We start from the raw sequence: 24251 nt of genomic DNA on the forward strand, positions 1-24251 counted from the left end.
TGTTAAAATGTTCATAAAACAAGGAAATTACATATTCTTTTCTTGTTAGGGAACAGCAAGGATGGGACAACTTTTTATGAAAGTTAAATGAAAGGAGGAAACTCCAACTTGTAGTAGCCAGACTATGATAACTTGCTGCCCTTCTCTTCAGGTCATTTGACAGTGTACTTGCAATATGGAATTGTATGTGTGTACCTTTGAATTAGAGTTTAAAAATGAAATGCAGCATTCCCATATCTATTGCAGAAGTAATGCAGCTGGTTGACATGTCCATCCTAATAACTGTTCAACATCCTGACCCAACATACATGTCATAGCTTCTTCAGTGTCATAATTATACAGACATGCCCAGTGTATGAGTAAATTCAGATGTAAGTTACAAATAAAAAGAAATGAAATGAGTGTCAGACATTTTGGGTATTTCAAATTTTGTTTTATTAACAATGCATCCCTTTGATAGGATTGTATGTTTCTTTAGGTCATCAATGCCCCCCAAAACATACTGTACACATTATACAAGGGAAACCACAATTCAGACAAAACAAAAAGAAAAAAAAAAAAAACTTTTTAAATTATAATACAGTCTTGAGGAAAAAATATAAATAACTTTTTTTTCTTCTCTGGTGGAGCTCACTCTATGGTACAGACGTATAATAAATAGATCGGGTCTGACATCACTCAGCTGATCTATAAATCATCTCTCTATGAGTCCATTTGTGTAGCAGCATTATAGCAAAACAAGCCAATGGAAACAGAGATCCCCCGTTTCCCTGAACCTTTTACAAATCCTTTAGTCATCCCCCCCTGCCCCCCCTCCTCCTTCTTAGCCATTGACAGACAGTAATATTGCATTGTGGAAATAGATTCAGGGGTAATTATATTCCTAGGTTTAGAAGCAAGAAACATGTTAAGGTGATGTTACAATTTTGCCATGCTTGTTGCACATGCAGCGGAGGTTAAGCACAGAGGTAAGAAGGCCTAGAGCTGGGTGGCTGCAGGGCTTATGCAGGTTTCAGAAACGTCTGTGAGCAGAGTTTGGTACTAAATCTGTAATGATCAACGATGAATCATTCTACAAATAACTTGTGTGACCAAACATCTTTCCAAAGATCAACCCACCTCCTGAGAAGCTTACTTATAATGCAATGGCTGAAGAAAATCATTAAAAGGTCCTAAACAAGTAAAGGATGGTATTAACTAGCATTAAATGACATGCTCTTCTCCTCATGTACTGCGAAAGGGTGGCATATATAGTGCTTTAGAAAATACAATACTAGTGATGTTTGATTGTCTGAGATACAAGAAATATAAAAGTAATTGGCTGTCTGTGCTGACAAGAGGCTACAGGTTGTAGGAAGTGGCGAGGCAAGAGAAGCATAAGCACATATCTGGCTAGAACAGATCGCAGCTAGGGGTGGGACATAAACCAGGAAGGACCCAGAGATGTTCTAAAAACAGCAGGACCCTTCTGTAGTGCTTTGTTTCATAAGGATAAAATAACGCAGGATCTGAGGAATCACTGGGTAGACACAACAACATGCCTTATTCATTTCATTACAGAAATACACCACCTCTGGAAAGAGATAACAGGTTGAGAGAATCTTTTTTAAAAACACAATGTGAGTCTTTGTCTTAATGATCCAGCTTGTTCTTAAGCATTATGTTGATGTATTATTGAGGGATGCTCAAGATTGCCAACCCATCTGAAAACAGTATTTGGTTAAACTGCGCCCCCTTTTTCCTGTAAGAAAAAAAAAAAAGAGAGAGAAAGAAAGAAAAAATGTCTGAAACAGCATTAGGCGTGTTAGGTTAGATTTTGTTTCCAGATGCTGACATCCTTTGTTTCCAGCGTGTGTTTGCTAGAAGAAAGGCGAGTGATGACCACCTCCTCCTCTTCCTTGGCTGTGGTACTCTGTTTTGAGCAACAGATACATGGTAGATGCCTCCCCATTCTTCTAGCCATAACTTATATTCTCTCAGTCGTTTTTTTCCATGTTTATAGGTTGGCAGGACCAGGGCTGTGCAGGGAACGCAAGGGGGAGGATGATCAGGATTCTGCAGGAGGGGCAACATCCTCTTCAACAGGTTTTGGTAGCTTTGTAAGTATTGCCTCTGCTTCCTCGAACATCTGGAGAAGAGAAAAGAGGGATGTATTACGTGGGAGAGTAAACACAAAGATGAAGAGTCTGTAGGGGAAGTGGTAGTATAAGGACTTACTGGCATGAATTGCACGTCCTGGAAGAGTTCCTGTATGAAACGTCTTGAGGTCAGGCGAAACATACAATGGGCTAAGAGGTGAGAAACCTCGGAGTACAGGCAGATGTCGTCAAACGCATAGGGAAACTTCTCCTTTATCCTGCAGGCAAAGGAGAAATTTAACAGGACTTACATTAAACCCAACTTCTATTGTTATGCAACTGAATATGCATCTCAAAAAATGTGTGTTTAGAATCAGGAGGAGAGAGAGAGCTTTACGTCAGTAGTCCTGTTTCGTGGCCTTTGGTTCCTACAGAGGAGCTGAGGTTGATGATGAGGCGAAGCACCTCCTTTCTCAGCAAGACTCGGGAGGCGGGGCCATCTTCTGATATCGCCTTGCCACCTAAATGACACATAAATAAATATTCAATATTCACCACAAGAAATACAATTAATATAAAACAGTACCACTGAACAAATATTTTTCTTTCTTTGTTTTCTTATTTCATCTTCATTTTCTTTCTCATCATAGTGGTTTGTTCTTGTCAGCTGGGTGTCTGTGAGGCCACTGTTAAGTAGTTTAGGTGGACAGGTCAAGTCAAGGTATGTGCCTTTTCTTTTTTCCTTTGTCTACATTGTGATCTGGTTAACTGGAGTTACTTCTTTTATACTGACATCAAATATTAAGCAGCTACAGCTTTTTTTAATGCCACAAAGTTTAATTCAGATTTTTTGGCATATTTTGTGTTATCTGTCTCAGGATTGTTTGTTTTTGAGAAAAAAAAAAAGGCTTTCCAGGTTAAATAAAGTTTAAAATAAAAAAATTAAAACCAAAAAGGTGATAGTCAAGAACCAACTACGCTGAAGACAAATCTAACAGAGTTCTAATCATTCATATTTTATTGAGACATTTCAGCTCTGTGGCACCAACAGTGAAATTGATTATAATATGGTGAAAATATTAAACAAACTCATATTTTATTGTGGAACTAATCTAATATTGAAAATGTGTTTTCATAGCAAAACTACAGAGAGTAAGAATTAAACAAAGTAATGACAAAGTAATGTTTTTTGTGTGTAAAACATGATATCTTGAGAAAGTCTTGAAAACCACACATCCCTGCAGGTTGTGGTTATTCGTGGTCTTACCTATGACAATGTCACCAGGTGTGGGCGTGCTGCAGACTGAGCCTTGTGACACAGCAGCATCACTGCAGCCTGACACCCCGGAGAACTTGGACTGAGGCATCACCTCCAGACGATGGCCGCTCTGTACTCCCCATGATGGGAAGTCCACATAGTCTGGCAGGAAGAAGATCTTTTGTTATATTCTGCACTGAGGTTAAAGTATGTCCAAGTGAATGGCTGAATGTGTGTGTCGGCTCACCTGTACGAGGGTGCGTGCTGTTCATCTGTGGCTGTGTGGGGTATCCGAGGACGATGGCTCCTACACAGTAGAGGCAGTTTTCGTCAGTGTGATCCTGCAGCCCAGTCTCCTCTGAGCCCACCGTGTGGTTCTGGCTGTCACCTCGGCACACAATCAGCTCTGAGATACTGAACTGTTGCTTCAGCACGGGGACAGCAGGGCGATCACCTACAGAGGAAAAAACCCATGGTGAGCACAGACACACCCATCTGTTTCCAAATCTTTTTCTTTTCACATTTTTTGGGATTTCATTATCACTTAATCAGGCATAAAAGCTACATTTACCATCTCCATCACCAAAGAGGAAGCGTTTCCGCTCTTCGGACGGCGGGCTGATCCTCTGCTGAAAGTAGGCCGAGTCCCTGATGTGGAACATATTGTTGATGTCCATGGGCAGTGCTAGGCCAACATAGTCGTCGTTACACCCGTAGGTGGCGCTGGAGACCATTGAGCGCACTGAAGAGCAGCGGTGCAGAGTGCTTTGGTTGATGGGACTGAGTAGTTCCTCTTTATCCAGAGAGGCAAAGCTCAGAGCCTTCAGAAACCTAGGGAGGGCAAGAGGAGAGGTGCTTGAGAGGATCCGGGGGGAGAGACTGGGACAGAAAAGGAACGTGAGGAGCAAGTGAAGAAAAGTTGGATAAAAGCACAGAGAAAGAAACATAGTGAATAGAGGTTGGGGATCACAATGGGCTCTAAAGCCCGACATACAGGGCAGCAGCTACAGGTAAGCTCACAGCAGAGGACAAAGTGTGATATCGCTGCCTTAAAGAAATGATAAGTTCCCTTTGGCATAGCTTTAAAATACCAGAAAGTACCAAAGGATCTGTTTATAGTTTCATAAGTTTTTTTTAGAAAGGTCAAAATATGATTTGTATCCTTTTTCAAGTCAATCAGCAGAAAATGATTCGGCAACTACATTTCGCTAATTTATTAATTGTCCAAAAATCTCAACATTTACTAGTTCAAGCTTCTAAAATGTGAGGATTTGCTTTATATAAATGACTATCTTCTGACAAAACAAACTATTTAAAACTTGTGAAAGGCTTATTATTTACTGTTTTCTGAGGTTTTGTGGAAAAACAATACTTTAATAAATACTTTTTAAACTATTGGACAGACAAAACTATTTGACTACGTCACCATGGAATCTGGGAGATTGCTGTACATATCTTCCCAATTTTTTCCCTTTCAGTTTATGGATTAATTAAGAAATTAATTCAGATATTTTTCCCTCACAATTTGTATAAAATGTGATTTAAATTTCAGTGCAAGATTGCTGACATGTAATTTAAAATTATTACCAATGAACCATTATGAGTAAGACATCTACATTGTGGCACCCATCTCTACCTGTGTGCTGTTTATAACTCGAGGAAGGGCTCTAAGAGGAGGGAACAACCAGCAACTGACCAATCTACATGGCGCAAATTCACACTACGGGGCTACAGGAGTCAAAGCAATGTCAAAACAACTGGATGCATAGAGCTATAGTTGCTACTAAAGTAAAAGAAGCAAGGGCGCATTTGTTTGGATCGGTGCTAGACGCTACATCTCCACTACGGATGACACTGGGTAGGTCCACCCACCGCGGTACGAGTGTTCTGGACAGCCTGCGGTATGGACTTAAGACGCTGGGTTCTGGGCAGGTACCCCTCCTATCTGATATCCTGACAGACACAGCAAAAGGTGCACAAAAAAAAAAACACTCACACCTGTCATTGCCAAGGTAGACAGAAACAAGACCCTACCTCAGGCACATACCTGCCTATAGTGCTGCAACAGCACCAAAAAAAAACGAGTTTACGTTTTTCTCTCAGGAGTAAACATGCATTTTGTTCATGCAACAACAAACATATCATTCAACAAAAGTAATGAACACATTTCATGTAGACAAAGGAAAAATAGATACATTCTGTTTCAATAGTGTCAGTGTCTGCTTCCTGTCATATTGTCCTTGTAGCGATGGCTGATTTACCTGCGAGGTGTTAATCTGGAGTCCAGGCTGCCGGTCTTCATAGTGATGGTGTCGGTGAACAGCACGTCTTTGGCTGGTGAAGCCAGCGCTTCGCTGTGAGACAAAGACGGGTGTATCCTCTGCTGCTGCAGCCTCTTCAGTGTAGCGTAGCCTAGCGCATCTCGTGGGCTAGTGTACATGAAGCTACAGTCAGCCAGGCTCTTGATTGTGGTTACTGACGGAGACTTGAGAGACTGAGCTCGGCGGGGAAGAGTGTGCGAGGAGCCCGGCGGTACCAGAGAGACAGCGGACTTAGACGTGGGCACGTGGTTGGTCTGAGCCTGGGGGGTGAGGGAAGAGAGCGTTTTGACAGTCTTGGCTGACACCACTGTGTTGAGGCTCACACAGTCAGAAGAGTCTGGTTCTGGATCGGGATGCTCAGGGTTTCCAACGGTCTCCCTGGAGGGACTGGAGCTCATGGAGCTGATGCCGCTGGTTGTGGTGTCCGTGTTAAAGCTCTGACTGCGGCTTTTAAACTGAGTACCTCCCCCGCCCCCTCCCACATTGCCTCCACTAGACGAGGAGCCCCCGTCTCCTGCTAGACGCTCTCGGCTGCTCTGCTCCCTCTCCCGGCTGGGGTGCTCCACGGCACCATGGCCTCCTAAACCACTGAGTCCGAGGCCTGAGCCTCCTCCCCTGGCCAACCTGCCGTCCACAAGCTGCTCCTCAGAGCCCCCCCTGGTCCCAACAAAGGATGTTTCTAGGCTGACTGTGGGACTCTTGGGCATTCCTCTGCCATTAAACACAGAGGTGAAGACATCCCCCTGGTTTGGACTGTAGACAGAGGGTTCTGTCAATGTCCTGATCCTCCCCATCTTGATTTCAGTAGGTGTGCGGGAGCCTGATGGGGTCTTGGGGTCGCTGGTGGAGCGCAGCTTCTTGCTGGGGAGGGACAGGGAGTTGAGGAAGCGCGTGCGAACGAAGCGTGTGGAGGCCAGGATTGTGAAGGGGCTGCGGTCCTTGACTGGTTTGGAGTGTAGATAGAAAGAGGGCTCATCCTGGTCCAGAACATCGCACTTGTCATCGTCTAGGATGTACATGTCTGAGAGCACAAAGGGTGAATTAAGAACGCAATAGGAGCAAAAAAAAAAACAAAACAAACATAATCATCAAAAATACCTGATGGAACATTATCAATACAACTAGTAGAGTTTTTCCAACTGTCTACAAACGCTGGCAATAAAACATACACAAAGTCAGCCCCACATACTTGGTTGAGACTCGCTCTCGCTGTTGTGCCGCGAGCTGGTGGATTCAGAGTTCAAACTGAGCGTGCTCGGTACTGAGGAAAGTTCAGAGGTCAACTGCGCATCGACCTCTTCTGGAGTGACAGGCCACAGCGTCCTGCGACTGTGTCTGACCGCATCCCAACCAAACTGCTTCAGCACTTCACAACCCTGCCTGGTCTTGGAGATCACACCCAGCACATAAACACATGTCCTGTGGACGGGAGACGACATTTGGTAAACATACTAAACGTGTTCTGTTAAGCCATTAACACAAAAACTTGTTTTAAAAACTTAAAACAATAAGCTTACCCTCGCACTGACAGCACTTCACAGTGCTGTGCCAACACGAGGATGTCAGGAATGACATTCTCCTCCTGCAGGAGATTCAGACCCCAGTTTGAAGAGCCAATGTTCCCCTGCAAGGAAAACAACATGCACCATCAGAGCCATCTCTTTCAACAATTATTATTATTATAGCAGCAGCATAACTGAGATGACAAACTGATAGCAAATGATACTGACCAGGGCCCAGAGAGCAGCCTTCAGCTGTTTAATGCCCTCCCAGGTGTCCAGCATCGGGGAGCGAACCGTGTAGCTGAGGTCAGGAACCACACTCTGGAGAGGAACAGAAAAAGACAGACCTTTAGAAAGGCTGCTAAATGTGCACGAACCGCTGCTCTCCAGTGTAATGTATAAAATTAACCATTTGGAAGAACAGAGCAGGTGGTGGAACAGCCAAGAAATAAGCCTAAGTAGTTACCTGAGCCTCCAATAGATGACAGCCCGTCTTATCATGGACCAGCTGACCATACAAGTGCACAGGGAGATAGACATTTGGTCTTTGTAACCTGGAGAGACAACCAGAGAAATATTAGGCACACACTCTGCAGTGCATCCCGTGGCTCGTCAGGTGATGACAAACTCCAGCTTCTCACCTTTGGTTGCTGCGTCTGACGTAGTTGTCTCCATCAACAGGTTTGCGGTAGGTTGTAAGTGCTTCGTTGAGCTGCTCCTCTATCAAGTCTACATACTTTAGGTTGTATTCCTGCAATCAGAAAGGCATTTAGGTCAAAGGCTCAAACAAAAAAAACTCTATTAGTGTGTGTGGTTTTATTATAATATAATAGCCAAATTAAATTTAAAATACATTACTGGGTTGTGGGTTGTAAATGAGAATTCAAGATCCTGATAATACCTTCTGCCATTTATCCAGCTGTTTGCTGACATAGCCCCTTTCATTAAGGTAGGAGAAACCCTTAGGAATGGACAGGAACCTAAACAGCAGAAACAAGATGTTCAGTGTGTTTAAAGAAGGTTGATGGACTACATTCAAAACTGAAACACGTCATGTACTTTAAGCCATGTCTGGAAAGCAGCGCTGTTGTGGTAAACACCCACCTGAGGAGCAGCAGGAGGCCCTTGTCTCCCAGGTGGGACAGGGCTGGTTTCAGATGGATTAGAGCGTGGAGGTTGGCCTGTGAAGCAGCAAAATATGCCAAGTCAGACAACAGGAAGGGTGGAAATACGATGCTACAGTCAGACAAACACTAGCAACTCTATCTAGTTGCCTTTCAACACTTCAGCACTGCCTCTTTAAAATGTCCATAAACGCCATTTAAGAAAAACTGAGGGCAGAATTCCTCCTAATCTGACAACCAGCTCTTTAGCGCTACTGCACTGAGAGCACGCTAAGGGGTGAATTCACAAGAGGATTGCACGGCTTTTGCATCGGGTAAACCTGCACAAATAAGACAAAAAAAACGTGCAATTGTCACCAGCAATGGGTGAAATGAAGCCATAACTGCGCTGCCAAGCAAATAGCGACTTGGTGCCCCGGTGCTACTTGCATTTATTTAAATGAGGTAATATGCATACCTCTGTTGCAAAATCTGCCCCTTCTATGCAAAAAAAAGTCCAATTCACAAACACAAGCACTAATAGCCACACGCAGTTAAGAATTAAATTATTAGTATTTTCTGAGAGGTGGGAGTGAATGAAGCACATTTATAAAAGCTGTCACACCCAGACTTTCCAGTGATCATGGCAGCCGTGATTGTAGCAACAGTGCACCATAGTAGATTATATGGGCACTGATAGCACAATACCTGATATTCACCACAAGGAAATGAAACTGGAAAACAACATAAAACCTACTGCTGGGAGAAGTGGAAACGATGGTTATGCACAGCACAGAGCAGAGTAGAGAAAACAGCTCTCCAGGCGGCGAGAGGCTTGATGGAGAGCGCACAGTTAAAGCCTCCCAAATACTATTACTCTGACAAAACACTCCACACAGAGTGAGTCATCCCGCAGATAGAAACCAATAAAAGAGCAGGGGAGTTAATAAATAATTAGAATAGCTTAGGAGACCTTGAGACGGGGCAGATAGTGGTCGCAAGTGATGCACAATTCATGGTGCTATCAGCGGCCGGAACCCATTCTTTGTGACGCGTGACTCACCTTGTCCTCACAGGCCTCGTCCAGTATGTCCAGGGCCTCCATGGACACGGCCTTGCTGTGGTCGTGAAGCTGTGTGACCAGCAGCTCCATGCCCCAGCTACTGAAGAACTCCACGCTCGCACGCAGCAGCACGCGGAGGTGTTTGGTGGCATACAACCTGCAGACCTGCTCGGTAAGACAAGAAGCATTGTCCGAGAAAGAAGGGACATTAGGATGTTAGTAGCAGGTCTTTAGGTGCAGGAGCAAAGCAGTGATGAAGAGTAGCAGGGATTTAAACGCATTTGAATTCAGCTTACTGTGACACAGCTAACTTACCCCATACACCTGGGGTCCAGACAAAGTTTTCTTTTAGTAATATGATTTTTTTTACCTAATGACTCAGCAATATGATGTCTAATGTTTTAAACAACCTGGGCTAATTGGTAACATGTGCAACTGTACTGCTTTTCTAATCACTGCTAAGAAGTTTTTTTTGTTTGTATGTCACGCCCTCCTTGTTGTATCTTACATCAGTAGCAGCAGTGAGGATCTTGGAGAGGATCACTCTAGCCAGACCGTCTCTGCTGTAGTCCAGTGTGGATACAGCAAGTTTCAGCACAGCATCCTGGTTCTTCACAGAGCACAGATTCAGTAGGCTGCAAAAAAACAAAAACAGAAAATGAAGACTTGTGGACAGAATCTTAATGTGTCAAACAAACATTTCTGAAAGTCTTGGGCCCGCATTCGGTACACTCACCACTGAAACAGGCCACATTTCTCCAGCAGTTTGACTCCCTGTGGGTGCGCAGAGAGCGCCCCCAGGAAGAGGAAGTAGTGTTGGCTGAGTGTGGTGAGCAGCCCGTTACTCTGAAGACAGCGCTCCGGCTTCAGCCCTGAGGACGAGGACAGCCATGACACCATGTCCCTCACCAGGTCCTCCAGGTAACCCTGGCCGTCCTGGTGAGAGTGGGAAGAGGAGAGAGAGAAAAACAGAGCGAAAAGGCAAGTTAGAAAATGACCAAAAGGTCAAATAGTAATGTGTGTTATTATGTGTTTGTGCGCACTTCTCTAACCTCATCCGAGTCCATGAGGAACTCAACAAACTGACAGCCAACAACAGTGAGCTGTCTTGCCTTTGGGTGATCCAACGCCAGCCCTGCATACAACTTACTACTGGGCTTATAAAAGTACAGCAGCCTCCGCACAAACCTGCATCACAAAGAAGTATTAAAATCAAGATGTCAGAAAAGTATGTCAAACTCTTACAAATGTTGAAATGGCTTTTTGATGACATGAAGCAGTCTTGCCTGTGCATCTGTTCATCTTTGTTGTTTCTGAGGTTTACATTTGGCCACTAAGAGAGAAAAACATTTAAACGTTAGGCAAGAAAAATTATAAATTGGTAACAGAGTCTGTGGTGCGACATGAGAACAGCCTGACCTTAAGGATGGTGGCAATAAGCAACCAGTTCCACTCCAGGTTGTTCTTGTGGTTGAGAATGTGACTGTCTCTCAGGTTTGTCATCAGTGCTTCTTCTGTGTCCTGAACAAAACACAGAAACAATGATTTGACTATGTAAAAAAAAATTAAAAAAAAATCAGGAATACAAAAATGTTGATTATTTTACAGTACAATAAGCAGCATTACTTATAATGCAAGTCTGATATTCATTTTTATTTATTTAATTCATCTGCTTTACATTGCGGCAAATAGCACTACTGTCCTAAAACTGCAGAAAACTACAAAGTCTTAGGTGTGTTTAGCTAAGCTTAGCACAAACACTGAAAGCAAAGGGAAACAGCTAGCTTAGCTTCATTAAGTGTGATGTTTAATAACTTCAAAGCTGCCCAATTCTAACTTTGTATCTTGCACATTTAACACACGTGATTTAAGGAACAGTTAGTATACATACCGAAGCCCTTAACAGGCATTGTACATTTTCAAAACTCTAAACAACATCTTGGTCACTCTTGGATGAACTGGTGGCTAGCTTTCTATCTATCAAAATATTACATGTTAATGACTACTATTGAGGAGAAATTACATATTTCACTAAACCACTAACTGTTTCCCCTTTTTCAGTGTTTCTGCTAAGTTAAACTAAACACACATCAGACCTTTGTACTGAACGCACAAAGATGAATTTGATACCAACTGTGGATAAGAAGGCAAATAAGCATATTTTCCTAAATGTATTCCTGTAAACTACCTGAAAATATTGTTGAGGCACAGCAGGTAGCAGGTAGGTTACAAAGTTGCAGGTTTCTTGCACATTTTCCAGACTCAAATTTCCAGACATCCCTGTTACCATGTATGTTACACATTCAGACTATTTATGCCGAGTATTTTGCCAAATACTTGCCAGAAGATTGTAGCTAGGCACTGTACCAAACCAATTTTGTGGCTGCTGAGCCCACACTCCTACTCAGAAAGCTGGACAACGTTCCACTGTCAAACATCTCTGACTAAAGAGGAAATAAACTAACCGGTGCAGTCTTTAATCTGGCCCGCACGTTCTCACACAGTGGTTAACATTTTGGCTATGCTGTTGTCTTACCCTATGCTCCACACGCCACGAAAAAACAGACACAGAATATACACAGAATAGATTTTTCCACACTCTCTTTTCTTGAAACCCTGTGAAAAGCAGGTTCATATTTACCTTAATGACATAGATGTCCCTGTAGACACGAGAGTGTGACTCTCGGCGGCTGTGTGAAGACACAGACTTGCGGATGACTTGGTCCAGGTAAAGACTGTGGGGTTTCAAACCTTTCTTCTTCTTCTCATGGAAACGCTTCAGATTGTTGACTGCTGCACTTGCTCGACTGAAACCACAATAAACGTAGAGGATATATGGAAATTTTCATATCAAATTTGGTTTACAAATTTACACATTCAAAATATGTTAAGTTTGTGGTTCACTTCTGTTACAAGAGGCTCTACTGATTAATGTACCTTTATGAGAGAGGGTAAGTTTAAAGATAAAAGCAGTGTATTTGTACTTACAGTCGTTTCTGTTGCGGGATGTCAAAAGAGGCTGCCATGTTGATGAGGGTGGGAAGGCAGTGCAGGTGGTGACTGTGGGAATGAGGAAGGATGGTGTTTGCCTAAAAAGAGAGGGGCAGGTGAAGGAAAAAGATAAGATGCTCTTAGTGTTACTCCAGGAATCCACTGACTCCGGCTATGGCACGTTACTGCTGCGCCACGGGTTTGATGCGTCCTCAGCACAACATCAAATTCCACTGGAAGCTGCATTCCAGCAGCGAAACGTGCAGCCCGCCCCACGTTATTGACTTGTTATTAATTTGTCCTTTATGTGCTTCTACTACCTTCTTCTCTATGTGTGACTATGAGCTCTATGTGACCCTGTTTTGTTCCGCTGCATTTCAAGGAGCATTTCAGAATCAGAGCATTTTGCCTGCCTGATTTTGCAGACATGTTTAGATTTTGTTGATTTGGTAAGCGGTGTTTGCTTATTGTGCTTCTACTATGATTAAGCAGGCTACATAGTTAAATGATTTCATTGTGTCCATTTTAACTGTGTTTATTGTTTTACGATCGGGAGTCTCCTCAGGGTGTTTTATTTTGAAAATTGACTGGATTCGCTATGCCGTTCTGTGCCGGACTTCCTGCCTGGTTCGATCTGCTCTGTGCTGCTTGATGCGGCTAGCGGCAAAAATAGACCTGCTACCTATTCTCTGTGGAGCGGAGAGCCGCTTCTGGGATGCTTCACGGACGCGCTGCTGCTGCGTCTGGTGCACTCACTGGACAATAACGTCCGCGATTAGCTCCAGCAACGGCGGCAGAGCCGTATTGGGCCGTAGCCGAAGTCAGTGGATTTTAGCCTTTAGAATCACAATAACTCAGCCGTAGCAGCCAGCTTTTCTAAAAACACAAATCTTGCAGATTTATGTAATGCTTATTTTGCAGTAACACACAAGCATAAACATTTAGGATAGTTTCTTTTTTAGTGTGCTAGATTTCAGGGTCCCAAACAACACAATAAATACACATGTCAGAGATACCTTCAACTTTAATATTACCATGTGTAGAAGTTCTCCCAACAGGATGGTGGCTCTGATAGCAAGCTGATCATCGCTACTGGTCACAACTTCAACAAGACCCTGTAGTGACAAAGGGGACAACAGACAAGAGGATATTGTTTAATAGTAAAATTCAAAACTTAAAACTGCTGTGCACAGATGTAATGCAAATGTGGTGTAAAATTTGTATAACCTTGATAACTTTTTATAAATCAAGGTCTAAAAAACAAACTCTCTTTAGCTCACCTCTAACAGCCCACTGGTGATGAAGGCAGAAAGAACAAATGCCAGATAGTTGTCCATCAGATCAGGCCTAATGAAGCAAACAGAAACAAATTAATTTCATGACTCGATAAAACAACTGACAGACGCTATTCCATTTCTATTCTCTCATATCATCACCCACCTCGAGCGGGCCCGATGGGGTAGGATGACTTTGGCCTCAGCAGCAACAAATCCATCAGAGAGTCTCCAGGTGTCCTGGAATCTGGCAGGGTCTGAAGAAGACCAGAGCGAGGATTATCTCTTAAAGTGTGTGTAAAATATGGACTCATTTGGGTTTCAAAGCATTTAAATGTAAAAGTTTCGATTATGCTTTCTGCCATGATCATACGAGGCCACAAACCTGCAATTACATATTAAGTACTGTATGTAAAAACACCCTAATTACTACATAAATATAAAAATGAATTCTGAAGATCCAAAAGAACAAAAGATGTTTCACTCACCAACACTTAGAAGAGCTTCCATGAAGTCTTGAGTTACAATGGGCACAGGAAGTCTGAATATCTCATATAACACCTCCAACAAGCCTTTCTGCAGGGCCAATTATATTAGAGCCATCAGATACACACATTTGATACAGCACAAACACTGAAAAAACACTTCTAATGTCTCAGTATTACTGCTGTGCAGCAAAATACTCAAATTACTTGAGGGTAGTGCAGAGTGATAATATCTGATTTGATAAATCTGTGCCGTGGCTGCCTTTGGGTATATCTCACTCTGTGCTCTTATTCTCTGATTTCAACCAGACTCCACCCCAAAACAGGAGAATTTTTATTTTGAAGTACTCAATCAGGTCAATGTGGCCCATGTCATCACCAGTATTAGTTGTAGTGGAGGAGTTGAGACTATTGGCCATAAAAGTTGAGAGCTAACACAACAATAAAGCTGCAAAATAAAGTCTGGTGTGACAAAATCTTTACAAGTTATTTATCAATCAGGTCTGTTTCAATACTCACCCTAACTTCCATATTTGGTATGCAAAGCAAGCCAATTAAAGACTGGATTCCCGAATTTCCAGCCTTGCAGAGGTTGATAATACCTGAGTAAAGAAAGTGACAAAAAAAAAGAAGAAGAAGAGACATTTAAGTTGCATTACATATAATCTATTTATTTACAAGTCTCACTTAAATAACTACATCCATTACTTCATCTCAGTCCTTACCAGACCATGAGCGAAAAGATGCCACTATGGCCATTCTACTCGACAAGAAACGAGACTCTCTGTCCTCCCTGTGAACACGAAAACACACACACACATATTAAACACAGGACACCATGTCCCATTATAATATGGGGGAAAAAACGTAAAAAGCATTTCCCAAAGGATCAAACTCCACAAAAGCAAAACAGAAAGCACATCATCAAAGAAGTCAAGGAGAATCAATAAAATTAATTTTCATACAAAAAGCAAAACCTTTCAGATTGACTTAAAGGATTATCGTGACTTAGCCCGCTTCACATCCTCAAGCAAGTCATGCTGGAGTCGAGCAGCCCTGATAACAAGGGTCGAATTACAGAAACACTATAATAAACCCTCAACTTTCTCAACACATGGTCCTACCAATATAGGAACACAGCAAATCATAAACAAAGGCAAATATCTGAACACTATCTGTTTGTTTCTACTGTAACAGTGAGACTTTTCATACCCACCCAACCCCACACACACTCACTTGAGTTGCCCTTCAGCTGTGTCTGCGTTGTGACGGTAGTGAAAATCTGTGAAAGGTGCCAGGATTTGCTGGAGGACCGAACACACACAAAAGATGGATGAGTACAAAACACGACGGACTTTGGAGCTCTTTATTCATACTTGAAAATGAAGTGGAAGCATTCTTAAATATTCCCATGAAACAACAATAATTAACCTGCTTTAGGTCTCATATGACATCCATGTGAATATTAGGACTGCGGTGATGAGATGTTTCTGTCCGAGGTGTCTGTTTACAGACAATGAGGCTTTAGAGAAACGCTGTAACTGATTACTGTAATCTCCATGGGAAAAAGACGGGCAACTAACGGCTACTAATCCTGACTGGAATGACTCCCAGCACACTGGCTCATTTATAAAAGGCAGCTTCCCCTGAATTCGTCTTTTTCATTCTGTGTGTTCGTGCGTACCTCCAGTTCGACGTCAACACGCACGTACTGACGGGTACGTGGGTGGTTGAGTAGATGGAGGACGGTGGTGATCAGAGCTTCGTTGATGCGGCTCAGCTGACAGTCAATCACACTCTTCAGGATGGTGCAGAGGCCTCCCCGTTTGGCCACCACCTCTGGGTTCTTCAGGGCTACAGAGGCAGTAATTCAACAACAAAGAAATATTAGAGGCATTTCATATTTCTTCATAACAAATTAGGTGTTTCTGTCCACTAATGTCGCAGCTTCCCGAGGCCTCTTCACGAAGCCACTGTGTGTGCACAATTAATGGTTCTCCATCTCATAAGGCCAGATACTCACCTAGCTCACATATGATAGCGATGGCTGCACGGACCATGCGGTCTCTCTCCTGTAGTCCATCAGTGCCCACAGCAATTAGAGAGTTTGCAATAGAGCTGGGGAACAGCATCGCATTGACAGTGATAATCTACAGAGGGAGAGAAAAGTGGAAAACAAGAGTCATCAAAAAAGTCCGGACAAACAGAGACTTAAAAATATTATTTATGGCCACTTTTTCTAGGACTCTAGAATAGTGATAATGGAAATGTATTTTTCATAAAAGGCCAGGCTCTATGTCATGGAATGATCACAGGCGTTGTATTACTGCCAGGAGGGCCAAGAGTCCTTTCCTGAAACCAGACCCTGACTCGTATGTGTGCGTGTTCATGTACACGAGTGTGAGTGTGAAGAGGGTTTACAGTAAACTACAGAAAGAGCTATAAATAACCTCGACTGCAGAATCGTGCATACCGGCATCCACAAACTGAAACTGCTTTCTGGTGGTACTATGCTGGCACCAAGGCTGAGCAGTATGGGCAGAGGGCAAATTTCTATAGCAATAGCAGTGACTGAATCAATTAGAGAAATAATGGCAGTGGAGGTATAGAAATTTAAAAAAACAACATTATCTTACCTTTCGGACTAGTCTCAGAGCCTGAGTCCTCTCCCCCTCATTGCTCTGCTGGATGTCAATGCATCTAAACAAGCACACACGCATAATTAGGCATGTCTTTTCTTTTTAATCACAGTAGGAGAAAAACAAGCCACTGAAGCAAAGAAAACATGTGAACACTAAGCAATATTCTTTGACCCACAAAATGTCAGCCAGACAGCACTTTTCCACCTGACTGGCGTGGTCAGAGCGGGATCTCACCTGGCTATCAAATAGTCCACCTGCAGTCTGAGGACCTTCTGCAGCACGGTGGTGTCTCTAATGAGGTAGCGGAGCGACCGCAACCCTGCAGCACGCACTTCCTTAGCCTCATTCAGTAGAGCTAGTCGCAGACTGGGGGTTAAAAATCAAATTGACGACATGACGAGATTTACTAAGGCTTTACAAACTATTGTTATTTCCTGAATTCTTTCATAAGCACGATGATTTCTGATTCATGCTGCTTTTCAATGAAAAACCCATCAAATTAATGTTCAAAATGCAAAACATCCCAACGGATTACTTACAAACAATTTCACATGGCTGCATAAATAACAAGCCAATGAACTGGAAAAGGACATGGTGTATAATCACTAACTACTGGTTGCTGGCAACACTTACCAAATGATGATTTCTTCATATGTGAACCCAAAGTTTTCCTCACGGTGGCTAATGCTGCATAGCAGCTATAACACAGAGACAGAGCAAAAAATAAATTAACTGATTATTACAAGGAATGCATTAACATGGCTGTGGTCAAGGACAAAAGTAAGCCTACAGTCATTTTGGTAGAACTAGGACCTCTGAGGGTGTTTATAAGGCAGCAGCCTTCAACTTAGAAGCTTTGTTTCACAGAGTTTGAGTCCAAAAAAAGCATCAAACTAGGTGACTATCTAACAAACAGCACAACACTTTCCTGCACTGCGCAGCAGGAGCCATGCAGGTGTGTTTGTTGTATTTTTCCATTTGTCTGTTACATGCTGACTTGCTTGGAGTAATGTTATGCTGTGCTCATGTTTGTATGAATATATGTGTTGGATATATGGAAATAGAGGGTGATAATAGAAAGCAATCAATAGGTTGACTAATTGTGTTGTATTCCTCTGCCTATTTACTCCTGTTTTTTTTGTCCCCTACCAGCCCCAGAAATGGACCCTGTTTTTAGCATGAATTGCCATTTTTAGCAGTTCCCTCAGCACAGGTCCTCCATCATTAACCGAGGCCCACACACAGCTGGTGTATACATGATTCAAATTGTATGTACATAAAAGCAGTTCATTATAAAAACAATAAGTCTTCAGTGACAGGCTGTGCCAACTGGCAGGCTAAAGCTAACAACAGCACAGTCTGAAACGCATTATAACCACAAAGCAATGAGCTCCTTGGGCAAAGAATGCTGCCATTTCAGAGCTGCCACCTTCCTTTTAAGCACCCGAGGCACAAGTCAGTGCTACTCGTTCACAGCAGTTCAGTCTACCCTCAATGCAGCACCAGCAGGGGAGCCGATGAGTGTATTAAACTGGTCATTTTTGTACAAACTGTTCTTTGCGTATATCTCCACTCTCCCTCATCATAAACTGCAGAGCAGAGCAGGAGGAGAGATGGAGCGGGATGGGATGGGATGGGTGATGAGATGCAGGGCGTGTAGGGGGTTGTTTTAAACCAGCTGTGATGTCAGAGCCCAAATAGGCAGGAGGAGGGGAGAGGAGATGGGGAGAGGAGCAGCATGTGACACTCTCCGGGGGGATTAGGTCACCCTCACTGTCCTGGAACCCTTTTAAGGAATCAGAGGCATGGTTCTCTGACAGACGTATACACAGACATAGACACACACGCACGTCATGGCTATTACCCTCCTTAGCCGTAAACAAGAGAGTTGGGTGTACGGATTAGAGACACACAACTCAGGCCCACACACAGCTTTCAGCCTGCTACAGTGCCAGCTGCACAAGGCCAACGCTGATTGGCTGCAGAACCACCAACGATTGGTCAAAATATGTCCAAGACAGACAGTCAGACCTAGTTTAAAGTTTTGCACATTTATTACACTCTGTTATTTTGGTTCAAAATAATAGGAAGACTGGAGACTGTGTTTTGGGTGGAAGGCAGAAAAACACCCTGGAGAGGTCCATCACAGGGCTGACGCAGGCCATGTCCACACCAAGAAAAAGACTCAAATCTAAAACCACTGTTTACATGTAATAATAACTTCCATCTGCACAAAAAAAAAAGATTTCTCTGTCCGCCCTGAAACCCCAACACAATAAGAAAGCATCTAAATCTCTAATTCTTCCTCTTTTTTACCATTTGCAAACAATACATCTGTGAGGACAGCTATTCCGCTAGGTCTCAGCATTTTAAACCTCTGTTCTGATGCCTCCTACTGTCCACGATCACTGGTTTTATGTTTCAGTTTACCTGAAAACACAATTTGGTTGCTTTCCATTGACATATGAGAAATCAACCAGTACTGTACTTACTCGCTTTTACCATCAACACTACAGTGCAAAACTGAGACAAGACTGACCGTTTATCATCCATGCACAAGGAGACTAATGAAACAAAGTTGAAGATTTTAGAACTGAGAGTGTCTGAAGTTCATAAGAACAGCAACAACCAGACATTAGAAATCTCAGGTTTCACAGTCAATGGGCGGCTCTTGATACACTTTAGGTCAGAGTGCTTTCGCATCCCTAGAGCTTCTGTTACATTCACTGTCAACATCACAATGACAGGCACAGCTAGGCCTGCTGGCAGTAAGACCCAAGAGAGGAGGACCAGCAAGAGGTCGGTGGTGACACTAGAGAAGAGGGGGAGCACAGCTAGTCAATCTTTACAGATATCTGAACAGTGACTCAACCTTTGTGAAAAACTGTTTATGTTTGTACCCATGGCCTCAACAGGGTCTTCCTGCTGGTTTTGGGAGATAACAACACTAATTCTCAGTGATGTCAACTTGCCTAAAATTACAATAAAATGCTGGGGTAAAAGCACCATAACCTGACAGCCTTACCTTTATAAAATTGTTCAGGTGGCCCAATTTACGCATGTTACTGACTCCATGTGGTTTGGCCACATTTTGAAGGATTTCACGGAAGTTTTCTGACGGTTCTGCAGGAGAAAGAGAAGGAAATACAACGTAACTAAGACAAGCATTAAGCCATTGAGCCATAATATCTTTCAATGAACCGTAATTGATAATGTTGCAGTAAGGAAGTTGGTTTAGCTGGTCAAATTAATTTAGTGCGTACATTCAAAACAAGGTCTAGACTGTAAAAGCAAGACTTGAGCGGGGAAGTGTTGTATATTTTCACTTCCTTTCAACTCTTATGTGCTTACTGTGATGCTAAATGTTCTTCACAGAAGACAGAGTATTCTCTGGGCAAGAACCAGCGACTTCAGAGTAGTTTAGTTTGCATGGAAACCAGTTCCAGATACTGCATTTAAACAAAATGATAAATATTGTGGAAACAATGAATCCACTCACCTAATGAATTGCATACAGAATTTGTCCCCAGTAACAAAGTTTACCAGAGGACGGGCCAGATTTTGTTTTAATCTGTCAAATAATAATAGCTATAACTATCAGTCATCAGTCTAAACAATAAATTAAACACAGGAAAAGACTATTAAGAGTTTCAAAATATGGGACTATTGGAAACTGTTCCCAAGCACTGTATTTATTTGTACAAAATGTACAAATGTTCTTTTATCCATAAACAAAAAAACACTAAAGTGCCATTTACTCTTTGATATTAGATTTGAAGAAAGTAACGCAGCTTTTGTTAACGTTTTTCAGCCAATCTTAGAGTAAGATATAATGGTGCATAAATGTATCAGATATAACCAGAGGTCCATTAGATGACCGGATGGGAATCAGTCTATACATGCAATAGTCTCTTGGAAATGGATTTGGGCTAGTTTAAGCATGTGTCCCATCCAAGTGCTCATCTGGGATTTTAGCTAAATACATGTGTTTTATATAGTCTATGCATCCATCCCAAGTGGGCCAATCTGGTCCAATGCTTCACACACAACCAACTATGTCACTGATTTGGGTGAAATTGATATCATCCGGCTGCTCTGCCTCAATTCCCAGTGATTATCCTGATGGACATAAAGCTTTATTTGTCTAAAGTAAGTAAACCAGACTGTTGTTAACTGCCATCAGCTAATTAGCTCAGTTAACCGTGCTGCCAGGACTGGCAGCTCACAGTACCGGGGGAATGTTGGTGTTTAGACCTCAAGCACAGGAGCTTTGGACCTCCGGGAGGAGGCCGGAGCCAATGTGTTGACAGATGCTGAGCTGGCCTTCTTGCAGTTGGAATAGTAAGTAATAATAGCTGGCTTGCTATGCCTTGTGTTGTTGAACTTGCATGATGTTTGGCTGTGTTAGCAAAGTTGTCAAATCCCTAGTTTTGATTATAAGTTATGTAATGATAACAAATATACGTGTACAGCGGTCCATATTTACATCAGTGTTGTGATGTGAATTCCACTCTTAAACTGGGGGTGCCAAATACAAAAAACACCAGTTCTTGAATAATGTTGATTTAAGCTCAATAAACAGACAATATTTGACTGGAATATCGTCCAGGACATCACTGATAATGGAAACCCTGGCCCAATGTAAGAATGTGTATGCAGGAAAAACTGCCCACATGGGCTTTATTATCTTGAACCCTTGGGCACAGGCTTGGTTTAGTCTTAAGATTTATGAGTGTACACACCACCATAATGTTATGAAGCTCACACTCTGGCCTGAAATGAAACACTGATGTGAAACAGCACACAGATTAAGTGTACCCCTTATGTAGTGGGCTTGAATCATATCAGGTTTGCTGTTCATGCTGTATTCATCAGGTGCAAACTATCCCAAGGTTTACATTGTTTGCAGCCGGTGCCTGTGTCCCAGCCTGGGACTGGGACAGACAAACCTCTGCTCCATGTAAACAAACTGATATGCTGTGCTGCTGCTGGAGGAGTCATTTCTGACCAGGCTGTGCAGCTGTGTGCAGCTGTGTACCGCTGGAAAACCCACCCTGCGCACACTGTGCTGTCTAAATGCTACTCTGCTACCAGCCTTGAACCCAATTTTTCATACAGCCAGCGATGACCAATGCATGACTACAGCTCTTGCGGTTGGTTGGCTAAATAACAGGCTATCGTGCCCACTCACACCAATCACAACAACAGAGCGTCGTCATGGCTGGTTAGCCGTGGCAGCTAGCTAACGCTAACTCAGCTAGTTAGTTAGCTCGCTACCGCCTGTTATTATGATGTCGCTAGCAATGTTATTAGACGAAACAGAAAGGGGAAACTGACGAGCAGCACTGACAGGACAAGTGCACCGACTAAAGGGATTTTCACTTCACAGGGCAAGTGTTTGCAGAAACGCTCCTCATCCATTTTGAACAATAATCGCTTTCAGGGTGATGTGATGAAGCCTCTGCTTACCTCTGGTCAGATCCAGCGGTACGTTCTCTTCCCCGCTGTCATTCCGACCTGTCAAAAACACACACCGCCGACATGCTGAGGGATCACTCCGGGGTCATCACGTGCATGAGAAAATCTTTTATTGCATTATCCCGCTATTACAGCTATCAGTGAGTCGAGATTTTCACGCTTACCTCGCATCCGAAGACTCCGGATAGGACGGCCGCGGAAGCTGGCCGCCATGTTTCCAGGAACATACACAACACCGGACACTTCGCGGCTTCTCGCGAGAAAACAGACAACGGGGTTGTCGCGACATAGCCGCAACCGACCTCCTACAGACCTGAGATCAGCTGGATCCTCCTTAATCCCCCACTAATCCTATTAGAGGTAAAAACACAAATCTGACCTGGCGACAGTAATTTGTTGAGTGAAGATTTAACAGCGCAGCACTGAAAAGTTATTATTTCAGAATCAGCTTTATTTGCCGGTTATGTGTACACATAAGAGGACTACAGTATATATAACACATAACATCATACAGCCATCATATTGTGCAGCAGTTGTCCATTTATCATAAGCTAAAGTAAAATAAAGTAAACTGTAAGAATTTCACTGTCCAGCAAACTTTAAGATACAAAATAATAATATTAAATAAATAAATATAAATATCCTGACATTTATATAATTGACACTATTACCCGTCAAAGGCCAGTGGAGGACTGTGGGAATCAGCATCATCATAAACATCATCTGTGGGCACAGAGACAATTAATGTTTAGTATCTAACATTGCCACGTTCGTTTGCATGCACAGTAAGTGCCAACAAATATAAGGAGACAGTTGTATATTTTAAAGTTTTTAATAAAGTGAAAGAAAAGGATATCAAAAACATTTGCCTTAGAGCAAAAATTAACCCTTCTCTGACTCAGCCTCAACAGAGAGGGTGCATTATAAGTTTCAAAGTGCTGTATTGTTAAGAGGTATTATGTTGGATTAAATTAGTTTACACAAGATTTTCAAGGTTTCAAATGTAAATCCAACATGGCAGCAGTTTGTGGTAGTTGCAATAACCATGATAACCACTAGGTGTCACCCATACATAACAATCTACATTTTGTCAAATATTTTAAAAGAAATTGCAAGTTGTAGGCCTACAAGTGACACTTGCTCTGTAAGAAGTATGTCTTTAGAGTAATAGAGTTTTCTGTGTCTGTATTCATTTTACCTAACACTTCAATACCTTCACATCAATTAAAGTGACTTAAATCTTTTGGTTAAACACTGACCTCTATACTTGCACTTACTGAGATTTCTTCAGTAACAAATTACACAATCTGACCCATCCATTCAAAACAAATGCAAAAAGGCTACGACCTTGTGACCTTGTTTACCCACAACATCATTATAAAAATCATCCTTCCTGACTTTTTCAGAAGCAGTTTTTAAAAGCAACCGCAAAATCAGCAAGAGATCATGATATGGGTGACAGAAACATTTTCAGATTCAGCTTTAACGTCTGCTTCAGGCTGGTTAGACATAGACCTCGACTCCTACTCCTCATCAAGGCCTGTATCGACAGACTCAATCGTCACATAGTCATCTGAAAGAACATTCAATCATATATCTAGATCACTGCCTGGACATTTTGTGTACATATAGCTCCATTACATTATTTAGTTGAGGATTAGGAGATGTCAGTCAGGAGTCTATTTATTTTACTTGATCTCTGTTATTAAGGTGTTTGTGGTTTGCTCTGCACAGTGCATGAAATTACAAATACACACACTGGTGTCACAGTGGTAGTGTATCTAAATAAAAGTTAATCCAGAAAGTAGCTTTTGGGCTTTCACCTTGAACTTCCTCTTTGTTTTTTTTCCTCTTTTGTCTTAGTGTATGTCATTTCTTTCATTTCTTCGAATCTCCTTTTCCTCCTGAATATCGGTTATCATTATTGATTCAAACCTATATTAAAGACACTTGAATTGAAACCACTTTACTGTCCGTTTCTTGTCTGTGACTTTGTCATAGTTTGTGTTTATTTCCACTATTATTTTCTTAATGTCTTGATTTCCTTTGGAAAGAT

General features: G+C 42.4%; 1 protein-coding gene across 2 annotated transcripts; it reads right to left on the bottom strand.

Moving 5' to 3' along the window:
* Positions 1-505: 505 nt before the first annotated feature.
* On the bottom strand, positions 506-22430 carry LOC119891129 (rapamycin-insensitive companion of mTOR-like). 2 transcript variants are annotated; one of them, XM_038702468.1, is made up of 37 exons: positions 22360-22430; positions 22187-22234; positions 19743-19840; positions 17351-17415; positions 16952-17083; positions 16712-16775; positions 16099-16225; positions 15760-15929; positions 15312-15379; positions 14801-14868; positions 14595-14677; positions 14079-14166; positions 13757-13847; positions 13597-13663; positions 13351-13431; positions 12314-12414; positions 11967-12132; positions 10745-10846; positions 10612-10658; positions 10378-10513; positions 10062-10261; positions 9834-9960; positions 9326-9490; positions 8264-8340; positions 8061-8139; positions 7801-7910; positions 7626-7713; positions 7388-7480; positions 7175-7281; positions 6847-7076; positions 5598-6678; positions 3908-4167; positions 3584-3790; positions 3346-3498; positions 2476-2599; positions 2218-2356; positions 506-2128 (listed from the first exon to the last, which is right to left on the bottom strand). In XM_038702468.1, the coding sequence occupies exons 1-37, from the start codon at positions 22406-22408 to the stop codon at positions 2048-2050; spliced, it is 5172 nt and encodes a 1723-aa protein (XP_038558396.1). In that variant the 5' UTR covers positions 22409-22430; the 3' UTR covers positions 506-2047. The 2 variants fall into 2 exon arrangements, with proteins under 2 accessions (XP_038558396.1, XP_038558395.1); XM_038702467.1 differs by having other exon boundaries at positions 3908-4215.
* Between the last annotated feature and the right edge of the window lie 1821 nt (positions 22431-24251).

This window comes from Micropterus salmoides, unplaced genomic scaffold (genome assembly GCF_014851395.1).
Source record: "Micropterus salmoides isolate LMB-PRFRI ecotype aquatic unplaced genomic scaffold, ASM1485139v1 Ms_hic_scaffold_7, whole genome shotgun sequence".
Lineage (NCBI taxonomy): Eukaryota > Metazoa > Chordata > Actinopteri > Centrarchiformes > Centrarchidae > Micropterus > Micropterus salmoides.